General features: G+C 44.3%; 1 protein-coding gene across 2 annotated transcripts in view; it reads right to left on the minus strand.

The window, feature by feature from the left end:
• Positions 1–18,599, minus strand: part of MCM3AP (minichromosome maintenance complex component 3 associated protein) — a 622,263-nt gene that overhangs the window by 68,739 nt on the left and 534,925 nt on the right. For both annotated transcript variants that reach the window (XM_086956240.1, XM_086956239.1), the window contains 3 exons: positions 11,692–11,949; positions 7,462–7,594; positions 1,323–1,520 (listed from right to left, as the gene is read on the minus strand). In XM_086956240.1, the coding sequence (XP_086812366.1) occupies positions 1,323–1,520; positions 7,462–7,594; positions 11,692–11,949 (589 nt within the window). The remainder of the gene's footprint in view (positions 1–1,322; positions 1,521–7,461; positions 7,595–11,691; positions 11,950–18,599) is intronic.

The following is an 18,599-nucleotide window of genomic DNA, read 5'->3' on the forward strand; positions in this document are numbered from 1 at the left end:
TGGTAAGGTAGACCACACAAGTAACCCATGAACTTCTGGTATTGTTGATGGTCAGCAAACTATCAAATCAGTGCCTAAACCATGGCCCACACTCTCTTTGGTGTCCAGTCAGATTGCAAAATGAACGCTAAACGCATCGACGATCAAAACAATATTTGCGCAACTAAGTAATACAGTTTGGCCACAGAAGGTTGCAAGAATGGGGACATATTAAATTCCAAATAAAAGGATGTAAATTATTTCAAGAACAACAAAGATTACAAGCACTAAACAAAATATATTTTTAAAACAATTGGTCAGACTGAAGAATATTGCAAAGTGATGCCCTGATGAATGGTATATCCAGATATGGTGCGCAGTTCCTTTTTAGTCTGTAAGCTCTGGAACCAGAAGTGGGGAGTTGCCGGCACACACCTGCTCAAACTAATAAAGCAGTAGCGCAATCAATTTTGAAAACTGGAGCGCTCAAGAGTAGAAGTGGGTTGGTTTGCAAACAGAACTGTATACAATCCAATTCAAGGAAAGTAATTAAAATGCAAACATTGAATATACATATGTTTTACAATGACATTAAGTAATGAATGTACGGTCACAAACCAGAAGTGTGGGTGTTCTATTCTTAGATGTTTGGGGGGGACCTCATTGAAAAGGAAGCTGCTGTTGAGACTGTTGTCAGAAGCAAGTGACCTACTAACATTGCCCAGAACTGCTAGACTTCTACAGAAGACCTGGTTACTTTTTGACTATGAACTCCCGGTTTTGTTGTGATCCCCACAATTCTCATCTTTTATTCTATAAAAAAATATTTTTATTCTACAAAATTGGTAAAGCATTTAATCAGATCAAAGAGTTCAGTAAGGAAGGGCAAAATGAAGCTGGGCTTAAAGCCACAAGTCCTAACAAAATATACCCCTGCATTTGAATACATGAGTATCAGGTAGAGGAAAGAGTACACAAATAGAGAGCTATCAACATTCCGTAGAAAAACTTAACACAGAACATGAGTCGGTTAGTATGCTTCGAAATGGAGATCACTCTGAGAATGTAGTCAGAAACAAGGGCACAGTTATTTATAGAAGGTCATTGAGTGCATGAAGCAACCTTCCACAAGGAATTAAGGAAACCGAGCCAATTAAATAAATTCTGGAACAGGCACATGGAATAACAACAGTTGAGAAAATAATACTAACAGTTAATGCCTTAGAACATGTGTTGTCCAATTTAGAATATATCCACTGCCACAGCCTTTGCTTCCATAACTCTGTAAATTCTTGTATTCATGCCCCAGCGGATTGATAAAAAGCAGATTATTTTTTATTTACCTTTGACTCTCCTCCTTCTCGGCCTGCAGGCTACGCGACAGTTTCTCTGGAAGAAGCTCCTCACGGGATGGAACATAAGTGATGTCGACCTCATGCAGACACTGCGGTGTGGTATCTGCACTTACATGCTGGATTTGGGAATGAGATTCTGAAGTTCGTCTGTGTAATGCCAAAGTTCGGTTCTGATTCAGTAAGGCACTGAAAAGGAAGCAGACATCAGTCAGAAGTGAATAACTAGAGCAACTCTCATTCTCACCTCCCTGTTTCACTCCACTATCCTCTCTCGCCTAAGTCCTCCTCACTCTTAGTTCAGTGTTCTTTCATCTCCACTTCAGTTTCCATCCATCAGGCCTCCTCTCACTTGCCACCTCAAGCAGCAGTGATGCCTGTGCTATGGTTTCATTCCAGCATACACCACAGCCCTATAGCTTCAATCCCCCCCCCTGTCATTTAACTTCTGTCCGCTTCTTGTCCTCTAGTTCTAGGCCCCTTCTCCTGAGCCCATGCCTCTTCCCACCATGGTTTCGGCACTCCTTCACTACAGCTCACCTTCAGCCCTTTGTACCACCACTCTAGGCCCCTTTCACCAAGTTCCCACTGCACGCTCCAATATCAAAGAAGCTCAAAAGAAATCCTAAGAGGATAATTAGGGAAAAAAAGCAATTGTCAGCAGAATGCAAAGCCTTGCAGAGCATTTCTCTGCAAACTAGTCAGCTCTTTATCCATTCAAGGATGTCTTCGCCAGTGCACATGGTAGGTCAGAGTACACTTAACACCCAATTGTCTTTTCTGCTACTTTTGGATCTCTTTCTACCTCTGCAGAGGATAAGGTACACACTCACAGCAACGGTTGATCTTGCTAGCATGGTTTCAATGCAGGAACAATAGTTACTTCCTCTGCTCATCTATTGTATCTCCAGCTCAGTATGAATCTCTCTACCGCATAAGTCTAGAGATAGTGCCATTATTCAAGAGGGTAAATACCTCCATCAGGTGTGCTCTAGATCAGGCAGACGCAGCAGCTTGGGCAGTACACACTAGTGTACGGCTCCGTAGACATGCTTGGTTAAGAATTTCAGGAATCAAGCCTGAGGTAAAACCTCTATTCTTAATCAACCCTTTGACAAAGAACACCTCTTTGGTCCAGCTGTCGATACATCACTAGAAATGATGAAAAAGGATACTGTAGTTGCTAAGTCCATGGGGCCTTACAATTCCCTTCCAACAGAGGATACTTTTGTCTCTCATTTTACAGGGGCGGCTCTAAAAATGTGACTACAGACAATCCCGCCTCCTCTTACTAGGGCAACAATCAGTCACCCTCTTCAAGAGGTTATTATTAAGGTGGATATAGAGGAAACAACGGCAAGGGAAGAGGCAGAGGTAACTCAACAAACACTTCCCTACAAACACCAAACAGTGAATTCCTTTCCATACCCCCAACCATTCCACCCCTGTCGAGGGACGTCTACCAATTTCTACCCATTTGGAATACGGTTACATCAGACAAATGGGTTCTACAAATTATCCAACCTGGTTATTGCCTGGATATTACAAGCACTCCACCGAACATTCCTCCAGTGTCACACCTAATATTAGAAGAACATTTTACCCTTCTAAAGAAAGAGGTTCTCTCTGTGTTGTAGAAAGTTGCAATAGAACCAGTCCCTTTACAATACCAGGGGTGTACTCCCTCCACTTTCTAATTCCCAAAAAGGACGGTTCTCTCAGCCCTATATTAGACCTCAGAGAACTAAATCTATACATTCAGTTGGACCATTTTCATATGGTAACAATCCAAAAAGTGCTTCCCCTTCTTCAGTAAGGCGACTTTCTCTCCACTCTCGCTTTAAAGGATGCTTACTTTCATATTTCAATACACCCTGTGCACCGCAAATACCTCAGATTTGTGGTAGCAGATCCGCACTATCAATTCAAAGTCCTCCCCTTCGGAGTAACAACCGCACCCAGGGTTTTCACAAAATGCTTGGCAGTAGTCGCAACCCATCTACGAAGACAACATATTCATGCCTTCCCATACTTAGATCACTGGCTCATAAAGGCCAGCTCGCACAACAGCTGTCTATGCCACACAAAAAAAAACTGTGCAATTGCTCCACGAGCTAGGATTTACAGTAAATCTATCCAAATCCTATCTTCAACCATCCATGTCTCAAGCATATCTAGGAGCTACTATAAACACACAAAAAGCTCTAGCATACCCAACTCCAGCCAGAGTCCGGAATATAAAAATTCTGATGTTTCAGCTTCAGAATCAACACTCCTTACCAGCTCGAGTGTTCATGCAGTTACTGGGAATAATGACACCTTGCATTTTAATAGTCCCCTAAGGAAGCCTTCAAATGCGGCCCCTACAGGAATGCTTAGCACATTAGTGGACCCAAGCTCATGGTCCGTTATCAGATCTAGTGTTGATTGACGGCCGTACCCATCGCTCTCTGCAGTGGTGGCACCCACAAAGCCTTCAGCAACTCGGTTCCACAGATAGTACTGACAGCAGACGCATCACTGACAGGTTGGGGAGCGCATCTCCAAACCAACACAATTCAGGGCATTTGGAGCTTGCAGCAGAAACTGCTTCATATAAATCATCTAGAGCTGCTAGCGATTTTTCTGGCGCTGAAAGCATTTCAAGTTCAGCTATTACGCATGACTGTCCTAATTCGTACAGACAAGATGACAGCCATGCACTACATACAAAAACAGGGAGGGACACACTCTCTCCAGCTGTCACAGACAGCACAGATCATCTGTAAATGGGCCATACATCACAAAATATATCTCCTAGCAGAATATCTTCCAGGAGTACACAATCAGATGGCAGATTTGCTCAGTCATCCGACACAGCAAATCCACGAAGGGGAAATACACCCTCAAGTTCTCCTCCCATTGTTCCAAAAGTGGGGATTCTCACACAGAGATGTGTCCGCCACACATCTAAACGCAAAATGCCCAAACTTCGCGTTCAGGTATCCACACCCATTGTCCATGGATAAATTGGTCAGGGATATTTGCTTACACTTTTCCGCCTCTCCCACTCATTCCATTAGTGGTTCGGAAAATCAATTAAACGTCCCAGACACTAATCCTAGTTGCTCCCACATGGGCACATCAACCTTGGTTCACAATCCTATTGGAACGTTCAGTAGTTCCACATCAACAACTACGTCTTACACCCAATCTCCTCACACAGAGCCATGGAGACATAAGACATCCAGACACCAGTCACCTCAATCAGGCAATCTGGCTCCTGAAGTCTTAGAGTTTGGCTATCTTAATCTACCGCCAGACTGCATGAATATTATCAAAGAAGCTAGATGTCCTACCACAAGAGCCTGCTATGCAGTAAATTGGAAGCGGTTTGTGATATACTGTAATAACAACCACATCAACCCGCTTGATGCTTCTGTACGAAACATGTTATTTGTTACAACTACAATTATCCAATTTAGAGTACACGTCCATATGTTTACATCTGGCTGCAATAGCTGCATACCTCCAGAATAGACAACATCTATCTCTTTTTAAGTGCCTGTTATCAAAGCTTTTATGTAGGGACTCAATAGAGTCATTCCCCCCGAGACGTCCACCTGCTCCAGTGTGGAATCTCAACATTGTTCTCACCAGACTAATGGGTCCACCCTTTTACTCACTGCACAAATGTGAACTGCAATTTCTCACACAGAAAGCTGCTTTCCTCGTTGCGATCACATCACTCAGAAGAGTGGGTGAGCTTTAGGAATTAACTATAGAAGAATCCATTTTACAAATGCACCAAAATAAAGGGGTTCTTCAGACTAATCCTAAATTCCTTCCTAAAGTCATTTCGGCTTTTCATATCAATCAATCTGTTGAGTTACCTTCGTTCTTCTCTCAACCAGATTCAGTGGCAGAACGTGCCCTACACACATAAGATGTGAAGAGAGCATTGCTTTAATACATAAAAAGGACAAAGCCTTTCCGTAACACAAATCAACTTTTTATCGCTTTTGCTCCACCACACAAAGGCAATCCCATATCAAAATCAGGTACTGCAAGGTGGATAGTCAAGTGCATTCAAATGTGCTATGCAAAAGCAAAACAAACACTAACAGTTTCCCCTAGAGCACACTCTACACGCAAACTGGGGGCTTCTATGGCATTCTTAGGAAATATACCCATAGATGACATATGCAAATTCGATTTCATTTATGTATTTTGTAGATTCAAGGCCCCCGCAGAAGGGCCCTGGGCCCAAAATGCATTCGGCAACAATGAAAGATAGGAATCATTGAAGTTTCTGTTTTCAAATGAATTGAAATGGAATTATACAAGAATTGGATTAAAATGAAAAGTTTGTTAAGCTATTGAGATTGAGTTGCTGGATTTTTTCAAATCAGTTAGCCCAAGAATTAACTGTGTGCACTAAAAGTTTTGAATACATTCTATAAATATTTTATAGAAAAACTTGATTCGAATGCATTGAGCAAATGTGCATAGTGATCAAGTCAATGTGACGAAGTAGGTTGATATGCAAAGCTGTGACATGGTCTACACCTCACACATTCACAAAACACTATTGGGTAGATGTGTTAGCAAGACAACAAGCTAGAGAGGGCCAGGCAGTTTTACATACACTATTTCAGACCACTGCAACAAATACAGGTTAGCCACTGCTTTGGGAGATAGCTGCTATATAGTCTATGCATAACCCAAAGGAGTTAGGTCCTTTTTGGAAGTGGACAAGGCTAGACCATATATAAATGCAAAAAACACACAAATGCCTAGACCAGGAAACAATTAATGAAGGTCAAGAATACTCTTTATTGAATTTTGACCATGTACTTATATTTTATACCTTTGACTTCTTTTTTTTTTACTTTCCAAGTTTTTTTACATATATATTCCTTAGCAAAGATAGGACAAACTGTACATATATTTACAATACTATACAAACCAATTTATAAACAAAACATGTCACAATGTATCTACACAAACTCAAAAAAACATCACAACACAAAACACATTAAATTGATGTGTACTTAATCTCAATAAATGAGAGACAAAATCAAAAGGAGGAAAAGAAAGGCAGGAAGGAAGGAGAGCTTAAGGGATAGAGTCAAATTAATGATACTCTTTCATGGTGTTAAAGCTAACAAATAGTTCTTGTGAGTAAATTATTCCTTCAAGTGTGCCTGTGCCTCCAAGTAGGCATACTTGGAGGCACAGGCACGCTTGGAGGCACATTTGAAGGAATAATTTACTCACAAGAACTATTTGTTAGCTTTAACACCATGAAAGGTATAAAATATAAGTACATGGTCAGAATTCAATAAAGAGTATTCTTGACCTTCATTAATTGTTCTTGTTTTAAAAAGAAAAAGAGTGGTCTAGGCATTTGTGTGTTTTTTGCATATAGTCTATGCACAGCATATGATCTACAGCGCATATGCCTCGAACCGAAAATGCTACTTACCCAGTATGCATCTGCTCTTGGCATACAGAGATGTAGAGTCATATGCACCCACCCGCCACCCCGGTTACCTATACCTGTTGCAGTAACATCTTACTTAGATACTTGCATGCATTGACATCTCCTTTTACTACTCATACTAACTCCTTTATCACCCTCTGCGGGAAAACAATGTAACAATGGATGCGATGCCCATGCGCACTATTACCGAAAGGAGGAGTCCCCTACCTCTTAACTGGAAAGAGTTCTTCGAAGAAAAACAAAGTGCAAACATACGGACCCAACACTAGATGGCGATCTATGCAGCACAGCATATGATCTACAGCTCATATGCCTTGAAAATATATATATATATATATATATATATATATATATATATATATATATATATAATAAGATCGTGAAAAGGGGCATCTTGTGAAGAATGGTAGTCCTGATTGTCAATACGACGCCCGGCATTATATAAAACCTGTAGTTCTCATGAGCAACATGCATGCCATATGAGGTAAAGCTAGGAAGATTTCACCCACCCCTAAAGTCCATTCCTAAGCATAGGTTCATAGTGCACTTCTCATATCGCAGCCTCTTATGTCTAATTCACTGTGGACTTTTCTGTGCGCATGGCGGCTCAAGATGCTGCATTCTCCACAGAGAACAGGTTGTTACCTCTCAAATCCTCGCTCTTCGATCTCTTTCAGCGTGTTCATTCGAGCATGTTCCCAAGACACTGGCTGCACAAACTTCTTAAGATCATCCTTGAAGAAGTACACCCCAACCTGCCTATCCTCAGTCAAGGCATCTATGTGAATCAGAAACAAACCAAAATTAGAAATGGAGATTCATCACAGTGGCATTCAGAATATTCTCCTCTGATTAAATGAAGTTGAAAAAAGTGGCAAAACAGACAGGAAGTAGGCACAAGCAGAGTCCTTTAAAGACAAGCATTTGCAATGCAATAGGTCTCGCATTTACGCGAGTTTGAGCTATTGGCATTGTAAATGACAATGGCTTTTATTTATGTTTTAAAAAACAAAACATAAATAAAAGGCATTGGTATTTACAATGCCAATAGCTCAAACTCTCGTAAATGCGAGAACTGTTGCATTGCAAATGCTTGTTTTGTCTTCTGACTGGGATCGGATTTGCTGAAAGATGGCGGGTGATGAGGGAGAGATACAAAAGTGATGCCAAACATGAGAACGTATCACTGGGAAAGGCCGCTTTGATGAACGCGTGACTATGTGTTGATGAACGATGAGAGAGCAACAGCAGACTGTGATAAGGGTTTGCTGTCAGATATGATTTGAGACACCTGTCCATGTACAGTAGTACTGCTAAATGCAAAAAACATCCAAATCTGCGAAGATAAGGAAAAGTTATGTGCTTCTTAGATGAAGTACATCAGCAGGTTTGTTTTGGAAACGTTTGGGAGCTCATATTTCCTGGTTTAATAACGGTTCCTGTCAAATCAGAGACCGAAATGGCACACAGAGGTGCAGAGTGTAATATGCAATGTATTACCATTGCTGATTGTTTAGAAGAGCAAGAAAACAGGATTTGTTCTGTCCTCAAGATGTCAAACTGTCTTTGACTCATCTACCTCCATGTGATATACAATTCTGGCCAAGAGGCCTGCCTGAGAGCGCAAGAGCTGTCGGACGTGAGAAAAACATCTATAAAAGGAGACACCAGAATTTACAGGGACACTTGTCCACAGCACCCCGGAGACTGCGAATGATGCATGAGTAAAGGAAAGAGCTGGTGGTTGAGCAGATCTAGTGGTCCAGGGAAGAATGGCAATGATCTACAAATTCCTAGTGATCAACACCAGTGTGGCAACTTTAACAAAATAGCTCACATGGACCAACAAAGGAAACTTTTTGCTTCCACCACGTCCCCGTCCTATACCACAGTCTTCCTACCAATTCTCCCCTGGTGGATATCAAACTTGTGGGTGTAGATCTTCCCCAAGATGGACTTCAAGGGTGTCCAGGCATCCTGGGATTTTGCAAGAGTTTCAAAGTGTACAGTCTAATGCTTGTGGGAGCCCCGAGCAAGAAGTGTCTGATTCTGTTCTTGTGTATGCAGGTGGGAAGAAACACCTGGCTGCCGAGCTTTCGGTCCACAGGAGAGGTTTTCACACAGTCTCCTCTTTATGCACCTTCTACCTGAGCTCTCCAAGTCAGTTGTGTTTGTGCCATCAACCTCGGAGGACAATGATAGTACATTGTTTTACACTGCTTTTAATCAATCATTTTTTGATGATTCTAATAACTGGCCAGCAGGTGTTGATAGTACCCTTTTTTAATGGAAGCTAATTTATCAACCTCAGAAGGATGAAGGGTTGGGTTATCTCTAGCCAAATGAAAACCTGTGCTTTGCAGATTTCATGATTATTTCTATAGGAGATGCACTAATTGCTTTCAACAAAGAATCTATGCCCTTCATTTTTTTCTCAGAGTCCCAGCCACGTCGTACATCATCGTATGCAGCCAGTCCCAAGGGAGGGTTGGAGTGTAAAAACATATTACCAATGTGGTGAAATGTACACCTACAGAAAGATTATTTCTTATGTCCATGGGTTCAAGTAATTTGGCCACGGAGTTGTAAATGTCATGTAGATGTGTTTATTGGGTGAGACAGTGTGCCGGTTTTATTAATGTTTTAATCATGGGAGAATCCCCCAAACCTCAGCTGAAAATAGGCGGTGCTCGTGGAATCCAGCTTTAAGACTCTGCAGGCAGTGGGCAGTGGCGGAAGGGGCAGCGTTAGTGGTGGAAGGTGAAGATTGCTAAAGAAATAATTTGGGACTCCGCACTTATATTGTTTTTACATTGTAAGCACTGCAGCCAAATAAGTGAATTTTTACAACATGGTCATGACACCCCCTTACCTTTAGTGACTTCCGGGCTCTCATTAAAATAACGCAGACATGTATGCATGCAAAAAGTTCTTCAGGAGCAGTTTTTTGTCATTTAGTGAATGAGGGATTTGCAAATGCATTATTCGATTGATTGTTAACATAAAAATACATCTGACGTGAAAAGGCAAAGTTTTAAAAACCTACCACTAAGATCTGTCAAGCAGTAACATACTCTAATCTTAGTGGGCGCACTAAAGCATGTTAATCTTCAGCGTTATCCATACGTATCACTGAGTGTGTTAAATATCACCTGTTACTACAGTGCTTCGAAACGGCCAGCCCCTGATAGCCGCTACCTGTTCCACCAGAAATTAACAAAGACTTCACCTCCCAGAATGCATTGGGTTGTTAAGGAAAAACACTGAACTGGAAAATAGTGCCCCTGTTGGCATGGGGTAAGCTTAGCCAGACAAAGGAAGGGGGGCGCTGGGGGGGAGGAGGAAGAGGAGCACGGTGTTAAAGTGCTGGAGGGCGTAAAAGAGGGGTGGGGAGAGACAGAGGGAGTTACAGGAGGTGCATGCTGAGTTTTTGTACCTACAGTTTGGGGGGCGGGAGCGCACGCCTTGAAAGTTGTGTTTTCATAAGCGGTGTGTAAGGGGTGGGGTGTAAAGTAAAACAGACGGGAAGTGGCTGGCTGCTTGCTGACGGACCCGGGGGAGAGACGTGCCGAGGGGCCGGAGGAGAAGAGTGACAGGCAATCGGAGAGGGGAGGGACCGTGGCTGGAGGGAGGAGAGAGGGGGTCCCGGCTGGGGTGTTGCTGAGGCAGAGACAGCATCGAAGTGAGCCATGGAGTCGGAGCAGGAATGGGGACCTCGGGGCAACCCTGCCAGGGTCCTGATGGTGGCAGCTCTGTGTCTGTGGACCCCCGAGCAAGGCGAGAGCAAGGTAAGGCCACCACCCACTTCTCCCAGCGCAGTTCATTCACCCTTCCACAGACAGCGAGGGGGCAAGGTAAGGGTGCCCGATGAGTGACAGGCATGGAGAATCATGCCCCACCCACCAGGCAGCAAGGGGCTTGCAACTTTTCGTGTGTCTCTACACTTGATACTGTAGGGTGGTCTGCCGGTATGCAAGGGGTAAGGGAGACTGCAGGGCGTTCTTTCGGAGGGACTGTAGGGAGAGTGCGAGGGGGTAGAAAGGCTGCAGGTTACAGGAGGGGTAGAGCGAAAGAGTGGCTGCTGAGAGGGCACATGCCTGTGACATTGTTATGCTCATGCATGACAGTAGCTGAGTCAGTCCTGGTTTTACAGCCAACAACACGAAGCATGCTGGGACTTGTAGTCTAGTCTTCCCATTCTAGTCGGCTGAACCACAAGTAAATGACAAGCAGCACTAAAAGCGATTGCGAAAGCGATCACTATTGTGTAAAAAAAAAAAACAAGACGTGAGCGAAACCGAAACCTGTTGTGGGGCGGGACTTCCGTCTTCTGAAGCCTGCGCCCATGGAGTGCCTTGCCAGAGGAGCAGTGGTGACACAGGGCTCCCATGCCCGAGGGAGAGCCCAGCGGAGGCTGCAGAGTCCGGAGTGGCGACGATGAGGTGAGTGGGGCTTAGTTGTAGGGGTGAGGTGGGGTGGTGTGTGTCTTTGTATGTGCGCTTGTGCATGTGTGTGTGTGTCTCGGTGTGTGCGCTCGTGTGTGTGCGCGCATGCGTGTGCGAAAGCAGGGGTGGGTGTGGCTGTGTGTGTTGGAGGCTTTCAAGGGAGACAGGAGATGGGGAACGCGCACGACCTGATCCAATTCCTGAGGCTGCGCGTGCCCATCTCTTGTCTCCCTTTTGCCTCCTTGTAAGCAGAACTACCAACAATGGGCCTGGCTCTGCGACAGGGCTTCCGCCCTGTATCGCAGGGCGAGACCTAAAAAAACGACTCCTACATTCTATGACTAAAAGCCTGGTGAGAGCCACTAGTGACTTTCAAACTAGCACAACATATACTGTCATATGCAAAAGCAATAACCAGCAGTAAAGTGACCTGAAGCAATTGGCAGTTTTGGTGGTTTCCAATCCCTGAGTTTGTGGTCAATACACAGCATGAAAAGGTTGTCCCAAGGGATGTCCTGGACGGAGGGTCCTTCCTCTCCGGAGAAGGTAAATTCCTCTCTCTTCCACCTGGCATAGGTCTTACTCAGGAGATTTTCCACCCGAGATTCCAGAATCGGTAAGGTCAGCAGGGAACTGGGAATCTGAGACACATACTGAAAAATCATGGAACAGACAGGACGCCAGGGAGCTGAAAATCAATAGAAAAGAAAAAGTAAACATTGTTTTTTTTTTAACATAAAACAAAGTGTGATGTGCACATTCAAAGAAAGAAAATATTCTGTACTGCACAAAACGATTCTAAATAAAAGATAAAGTCAGGTACAAAAAATACCTGCTGAAGCTTACACTAAAAGCAAATTGGTTTGTGACTCTACAACATTCCCAACATGCATAAAATGCTTCAAGGATGCACCAATTATACTTACAATAAGCACTGGAAGCAGAATGATCACAACCAGGGCTTGGGGGAAGCTAAACAAGGTTCACCCAAAATACAGCAAGCAGGATGTGGTAGTAGCTTCACCTGAATGCTACTGATTAACTGAACATATCTGCAAAGCTAAGGACCTAACCCACATCTCCAAACAAAGAACAGCTGCTAGCTGTAATTCTGTCATACTGTCTAAGCGAGGGACTAGTTCAGAGCCATCAGAGGATAGGTTTAGTAGCCCAGGTCGTTAGTAGTCTCTTACCCTAAAGCTCTACACTGCCTACAGTTCCCAAGGGACCAACATTTTTTTTTGTATAGATATTAAGAAAATGGAAATGACGCTCTCAAAAAAGGCAATGGATTATACACTGAGCAAGAACGAAATGGCCAGAAGTCTTCAAGAACTGGCAATGCCACTTTCAAAGAATCTGAGCACTACAGAAGACCAAGGGGAATGAGTCATTTTACGAGGGCCACAAGGGGTCTTAGGTCAAGAAAATTTCCCATCATACCCCCTTTCACAAATGCTAGGTGTTTTATATACGGTAAGAAGAGCAACTTTAAGAGATTCCAAAACAAGGATGCAAATATGATTCCCTAGATCACTAAACTTCTCTTTCGCACGGAGAACCACATAAAGGGTTCAGAAGAGGTTGCTAGGCTGACTCCGGACGTGTAACCGGCTAACCCTGAAAGTATAAATGTGGTCATTCTAAACTCGCACCAGTACCTCTAAACTACCCACGTCGAAAGACAGAGGGCCACTGCTCACAGAAACAGTGGAGCTACCATGGCCACGGCTGAGGAAAGGTTTCTTGATTTCAGGGACCTTTGTTCAGTTTGGTCTTTAGGAATGATGGCCACAAATTAGATATTTCCATAAACCAACACATTTACAGCTGTAGGTCAGGGAGGCGCTTGATCTTTTTACAGTTTTGCTTGTTGTAAGAGTTGTGACCTTACTGGTGGACAGCTGAAGTGTTTCCGTTACCCAGACTATTATTCTTTTGAAAGCATCGACGTCCTTAAAAGGGACTAGGGCTGGTTTAAAACAAAATGTTTCCCATTTCGGAGGAAATTGCATGGGAGCAGGCAGTAGCCCTCCCACCCACTGAGGCTGCTGTCATGATTCTGAATGGGTAAGCTGTCCCTAAGGGGGTACTGTGGCCCCAGACCATTTGCCGCCTACCTTTCCGACTCATAAATAAAAGGGGAACAAACACTTTTACAAGCTGGAAAGAATTTTCTGATTTGTAAAAGAGCATTTCTACACTGTAAAACATGCTTTTGTTTTTGAAAACTCTGACAGGAGTTGCAACCACAAACGGACTTTGTGCATCTGACCCATACTGCCAGTATGGAGGAGCTATAATAATGCCTGGACCTATTGACTGGCTCCTGAAGGTACTCACAACTTCTTGTTTTCGGTCTATTTTTAACTGAACTATCTAACCCGATGTTAAAGTACTTTTTTCTTTTTGAACATAACGCACTGATGTTGCTCAGTTTTATGCAGTACATCATAATTTAAATATGCTTCTCATCCTACTACCACCAACAGTAGGAATTGATTTTTCGCTTTCTTTACCCTAAGAGAGTCAAGTGCCAAATAGAGTAACTTATTTATCCAATAATAGTGCAAAAGTATTATTCCCCCACCTGACATGACTGGTAATCAGTCAGTCAGTCAATAACTTTATTTCGGCCAACTAGGACTATAAAAGTTCATTGTTACAATCATCAGCAAACAAAGGAAAAATAAATAACAAATACACTGTACAATTATATATCTACAATCATTACAGTATATGGTGGACCATTATCATAAAATCAGATAAAAACAGTTGTTAAATTCATTTGAAGCTAATGATTATTAAGATAAAACAAAGGCTAAAACAGAGAGCTAGGGTGAAGTTCCCAGTTAGCTGTACCCACAGTGGTTTGTTAAAATAACATACATAAAACACTCCACAGTGTCACTTGAGAAAGCCCCTCCGCCTGTGCCACATACTATTTAGAAAGCACGGTACTGCAAAAACAATTGGAGGGTGGGTGTCATATTTTAATATTCTATAGGCCTCTAGACAGCGCCTGAACCCTAGGTTTCTGCATATTGGGGCTAGCCATCGTTTGCGTGGAGGATGGTATGCGGGGCAGACAAACTTATGAGTTTCAGACTCTACCCTATATTTACATGCCAGGCATTCTTCCTTGTTCTCTGTAGCCCATTTGCTGGAAAAGCTCATTAGTGGGAGGGTCCCAATTCTAAATTGCATGTACAGTTTCCTGGCCGGGGCGGGGGAGGGGGGGGGGGAAATCACATCCAGGCAGGATTCTTTTCTGTATTCAGCCTTTACTTGGAGGAACTCTACTGTCAACCGACCACCAGTGGCCCTTTTCTGGAGGGATGATAGATTATAGTGCCTATAATGGCGCACAAGGTCTAGCCTGGATATTACTGGGCACGCTAACTCAGGAGTTTTCCAGAGGTCCTGCCTACCTAGCCTACCGCAGAAATCCCTTATGTGAGCCCGGCTTGCTTGAATCCAGTGGCAAAGTGAGTAAGGGACTCACGTCCACACTTACGGCGGCCAAAAGCGGTACAAAAGGGGGTGGCGATGCTCACTTTGCCACTGGATTCAAGCAAGCCGGGCTGAAGACGGCTGGAATGCCAGAAACCGGTCCTCGGAAGCTTGTTTCCGGTCCAGGGAAGACATGGCTTGGCAGTTCGGGCTGGACTGTTCCCATGAGGCACAGGGTCAGACTGATTTGCATATGGTCATGTCTGAACTGGGGTGGTAGAGTGGGCTTAAGAACGGTGATGGATTAAACCCAGATCTTTTGACTGGGTGTGAGTGTTTGATTGATTCAGATGCTCCGTCCATCACCACCCCCTTTTGTACCAACTGACAATGAAGCAACAAGTGGTTAAAGTAGCCTCCACCTGCTTTGCCATTCTTAAATGGCTTAGGAAAATTCTCTGGATGCTTCCTTTGTCCACCCAAAAAACGGTAATCCAAGCCCTCATAACATCCAGATTGGATTATGGTAATGTTCTGTACCTGGGAGCAAGCAAGGAAGTGCTGCGCAAGCTACAGGTCATACAGAACTCTGCTGCTAGATTGCTCTGCAAACTTCCCAATAAAACCTCTATCTCAGCCTCACTACGTGACCTCCATTGGCTCCGAATTGACAGTTGTGCCAAATTTAAAGCCCTATGCTACATGCATAAAATCAACTCTGGTGTAGCACCCCAGTATCTAAAGGCCCTAGTGCACCATTATTGCACCCCCCCTGCCTTCTTCGATCCTCCAACCAACGCAAATTCCAAATCCCTAGGATCAGACGAGCCAGAATGGGTGGACGCTCCTTTTCCTATCTAGCTCCCTCACTCGGGAACACTCTCCCCCACTCACTTACGTACGTACTGAACAACACTATCTTAAATTCCTTAAATACTTAAAAACCTGGCTTTTCAATCAGTAGTCCCCCTACCCCTTTGTTGCCTAGCCTTTCATCCTTCTGTGTTCTCTACGCCGGGAAACCTCCAGGCAGCTGCGCGCTGTACAAATGTAATAAATAAAAATAATGCACACAGGTAGGGGACCTACATTTTGGGTTCCGTTCGGAAGAGATCCCCGGGTAATTTGTCTAGGCCCGGGGCTTTATTGGGCTGCAATTTAATAATGGCATGCTCCACTTCGATCAGGGTAATCTCCCACGACCCTTCCAGTTTAAACTCCTGGGAAGGCCTTGGAGAATCTGTAAAAACGCCAACTGCATTCTGCTCATCATTCAGTGCCCCAAAGTGTATTTCCCAAACTTCGGGCGCTATGTTGGGTTCTAGGGCAGGTCGCCCTTCCCTATCCCCGGAACTTACTATTGCCCAAAATGATTTCAGGTCTTTATCATTCAGGGCAATCCTAAGGGCTTCCCACTTCTCCGCTTCTCAGTTTTTCTATTCTGTTTGAGTAATCCCCTTGTACCTCACCCTAAGCTGTTTGATTACTGACCTATCCTTTGCCTTCACTGCGTTTAAAAGGTCCTGTTTGGCTTTGCAACAGCTTGCGTTAAACCAGGGACATTTGGGGCAATTATTTTCCCTTGGTTTTGTTAACAGATAAAATGCATCAAACAATTTTGCCATTAGCTGCTCATGAATTTTTAGTGGCCTGTCCTGTGACCCTGCTTGAGACTCACCTCGTCCTACCTCCCACATTTCAGTTAGCAATGGTAGTGCTAGCTGGTATATATGTTGGCTAATTTACTCAGGGATTGCTGGATATGACTCCATCTGACTCTCTGCCTATTATTAGATAGCGTTAGTGCAATGAGCCCTCTACTAGGCACTGATGGGGAGTTGGACATGCCCATACTCCCTATTTTCAGAGACATTATCAAGGCATTAGGGTCGCTATCCTGACTCTAGTGGACATACAAATCGAGGACCCTATCCCAGGTTCTAGTCTCTACCAGGATATAGTCAAGCAAGGAGGCCTGCCCCTCTTTATTGAACGTGAGCTTGCCCGGCCGGTCAGATTTCGTCCTCCAATTGCAAGCCCTCAGTGAGAGGGCCAAAGTGTGCGAGTGGAGTTGCATAACCAGTGGTGTCCAGGTTTTAATCGGTGTGATCTGTGGGTCGGGTATTGACCAATGCTGGTCCTCCTCAGTGGGCACACCTAGGGATGGATCAATAAGAGGCTCGAATTGGCAATTAAAATCGCCTCTATGATCAACAAAATTGCTGGGTCCAAAGTTGGTATAAAACATCCCAACTGATCTATAGCATCTGATTCCTCTTGTCTGTTATTCACAGGTCTGGAGTAGACATTATTTAGGGCGATTTGTACCTTTGAGGAGAGTGTTAGCAGAACACATTGGACATCATTGATGGAAGATGAAATCTGCTCGGCTTTAACGCCGAGGTGTGTACCCACCCAGATGGTTAGACCGCCCGACGGTCTCCCCCTCCCCTTCCCCTTCGTGGTAGTCAGAATGTTAAAAGAAGCGAAGGCTACTCTCTGATATTCTTTCCTGGCCAATGTCTCTTGGAATATGCAGATATCACGGTTATCCACAAAACGTCCTCAGTCTGGGCAGGGTAGTTTGTTCTTAAGTCCAGCCAGGTTTCAGGACAGGATCTATGTGCTATCACTCTGTGCTCTGTTCTACACGGTGCCTCAGTGCTGGTGGCACACAGAGCCAAAAGATCACTGGCATGAGCTCAGCGTTTACTATCAGGTGCCCCACCTAGTTCTCCACTGGGGCCCCTATGAACTACTAGAGGTGGGGCAGCCAGAGCCCTCCCTCGCTGTGTGGTCACTGGTGATAAGCTAGAGCACAAGGCACTATCCGTGCTTCTCCCCCTAGCCATGCGAGAACCAGTGAGCTCTAATGCTACCCTTTGTGCCTGCTGCAGGATTAAGGGGTCATCCCCTTCCTGATGCTCCTCCCCCAGTCAGTCCACCTCCTCAAGACCTTCATACCGGTTATTCACCCTGATCTTAAATTGGGGGAGCCTGTTGTGCAGGTCCCATCTGCTTTCCTTTAAGGTCTCATGGCCCATCATTTGGGTTACAGGTACTGCACTATCTGTTAGCATTGTATGTTGTTGAGGATAGAAGAAGCCTAGGGAACGGAGACTGATACCTGTATGGAGCATTCGGGTAGTTAGTCGGGGTGTGAAGTAAATTTCTGACAGAGTTAGGATTTTTGAAATTAATAACACACTCCCCTGGATCGGTTTTCCAGTGGGTTCCCGCCCACCCTACTCTTCAAACCATTATAATTTCCCCTGCTCTGGCGTGCTCTAAATATTTGTATCTTGCAAACTAAAACAGGCATTTATTTCTAAGTTCAAATGGGGTCTCTTTTGCATTAGGTGCAATTGGCGGTGTTCCTGTCAGTAAGACAACATATGGGGTGCATGCTGGCGGGAGATTTATATGGGGTAGGTGGGTTTCATCAAGGTCACTCCTAGCTACTTGATAAACATGCTCTGGTTGCTTACTCTTGTTGCTATTGGCATCCGGGATTAGGGGGTGGGGATTATAACTGCATCTTGCGGCGTGGGGAGTGCGCTCTACTCTCGGGCCTTGCTGGGGTTACTATTTCTCTTCTCCTGTCTACCTCTCTCTGCCCCTCTGTCTCGTGTAGTGGGTGGTCCCTCCATGGTGCATTCTCCCCCTATTGCACAAGTTACTACTTGTGTAACGATATATCTGTAAGAGACATTAGTTAGTGATAGATTCCTTACCTTAGAATATCCCCAGGCGTCAGACTGGATCCGGAAATTTTTTGCGTAGCAATACCCCTGCGCACTGGTAGGCGTCGTCTGCGGCTCCGCGTCCGTCGTCGGCGTCGTAAGCGCCGGGATGACGTCGTCGGAGTATTTAGACGGCGCCCAT

Source organism: Lissotriton vulgaris, chromosome 2_1 (assembly GCF_964263255.1).
Source record: "Lissotriton vulgaris chromosome 2_1, aLisVul1.2, whole genome shotgun sequence".
NCBI lineage: Eukaryota > Metazoa > Chordata > Amphibia > Caudata > Salamandridae > Lissotriton > Lissotriton vulgaris.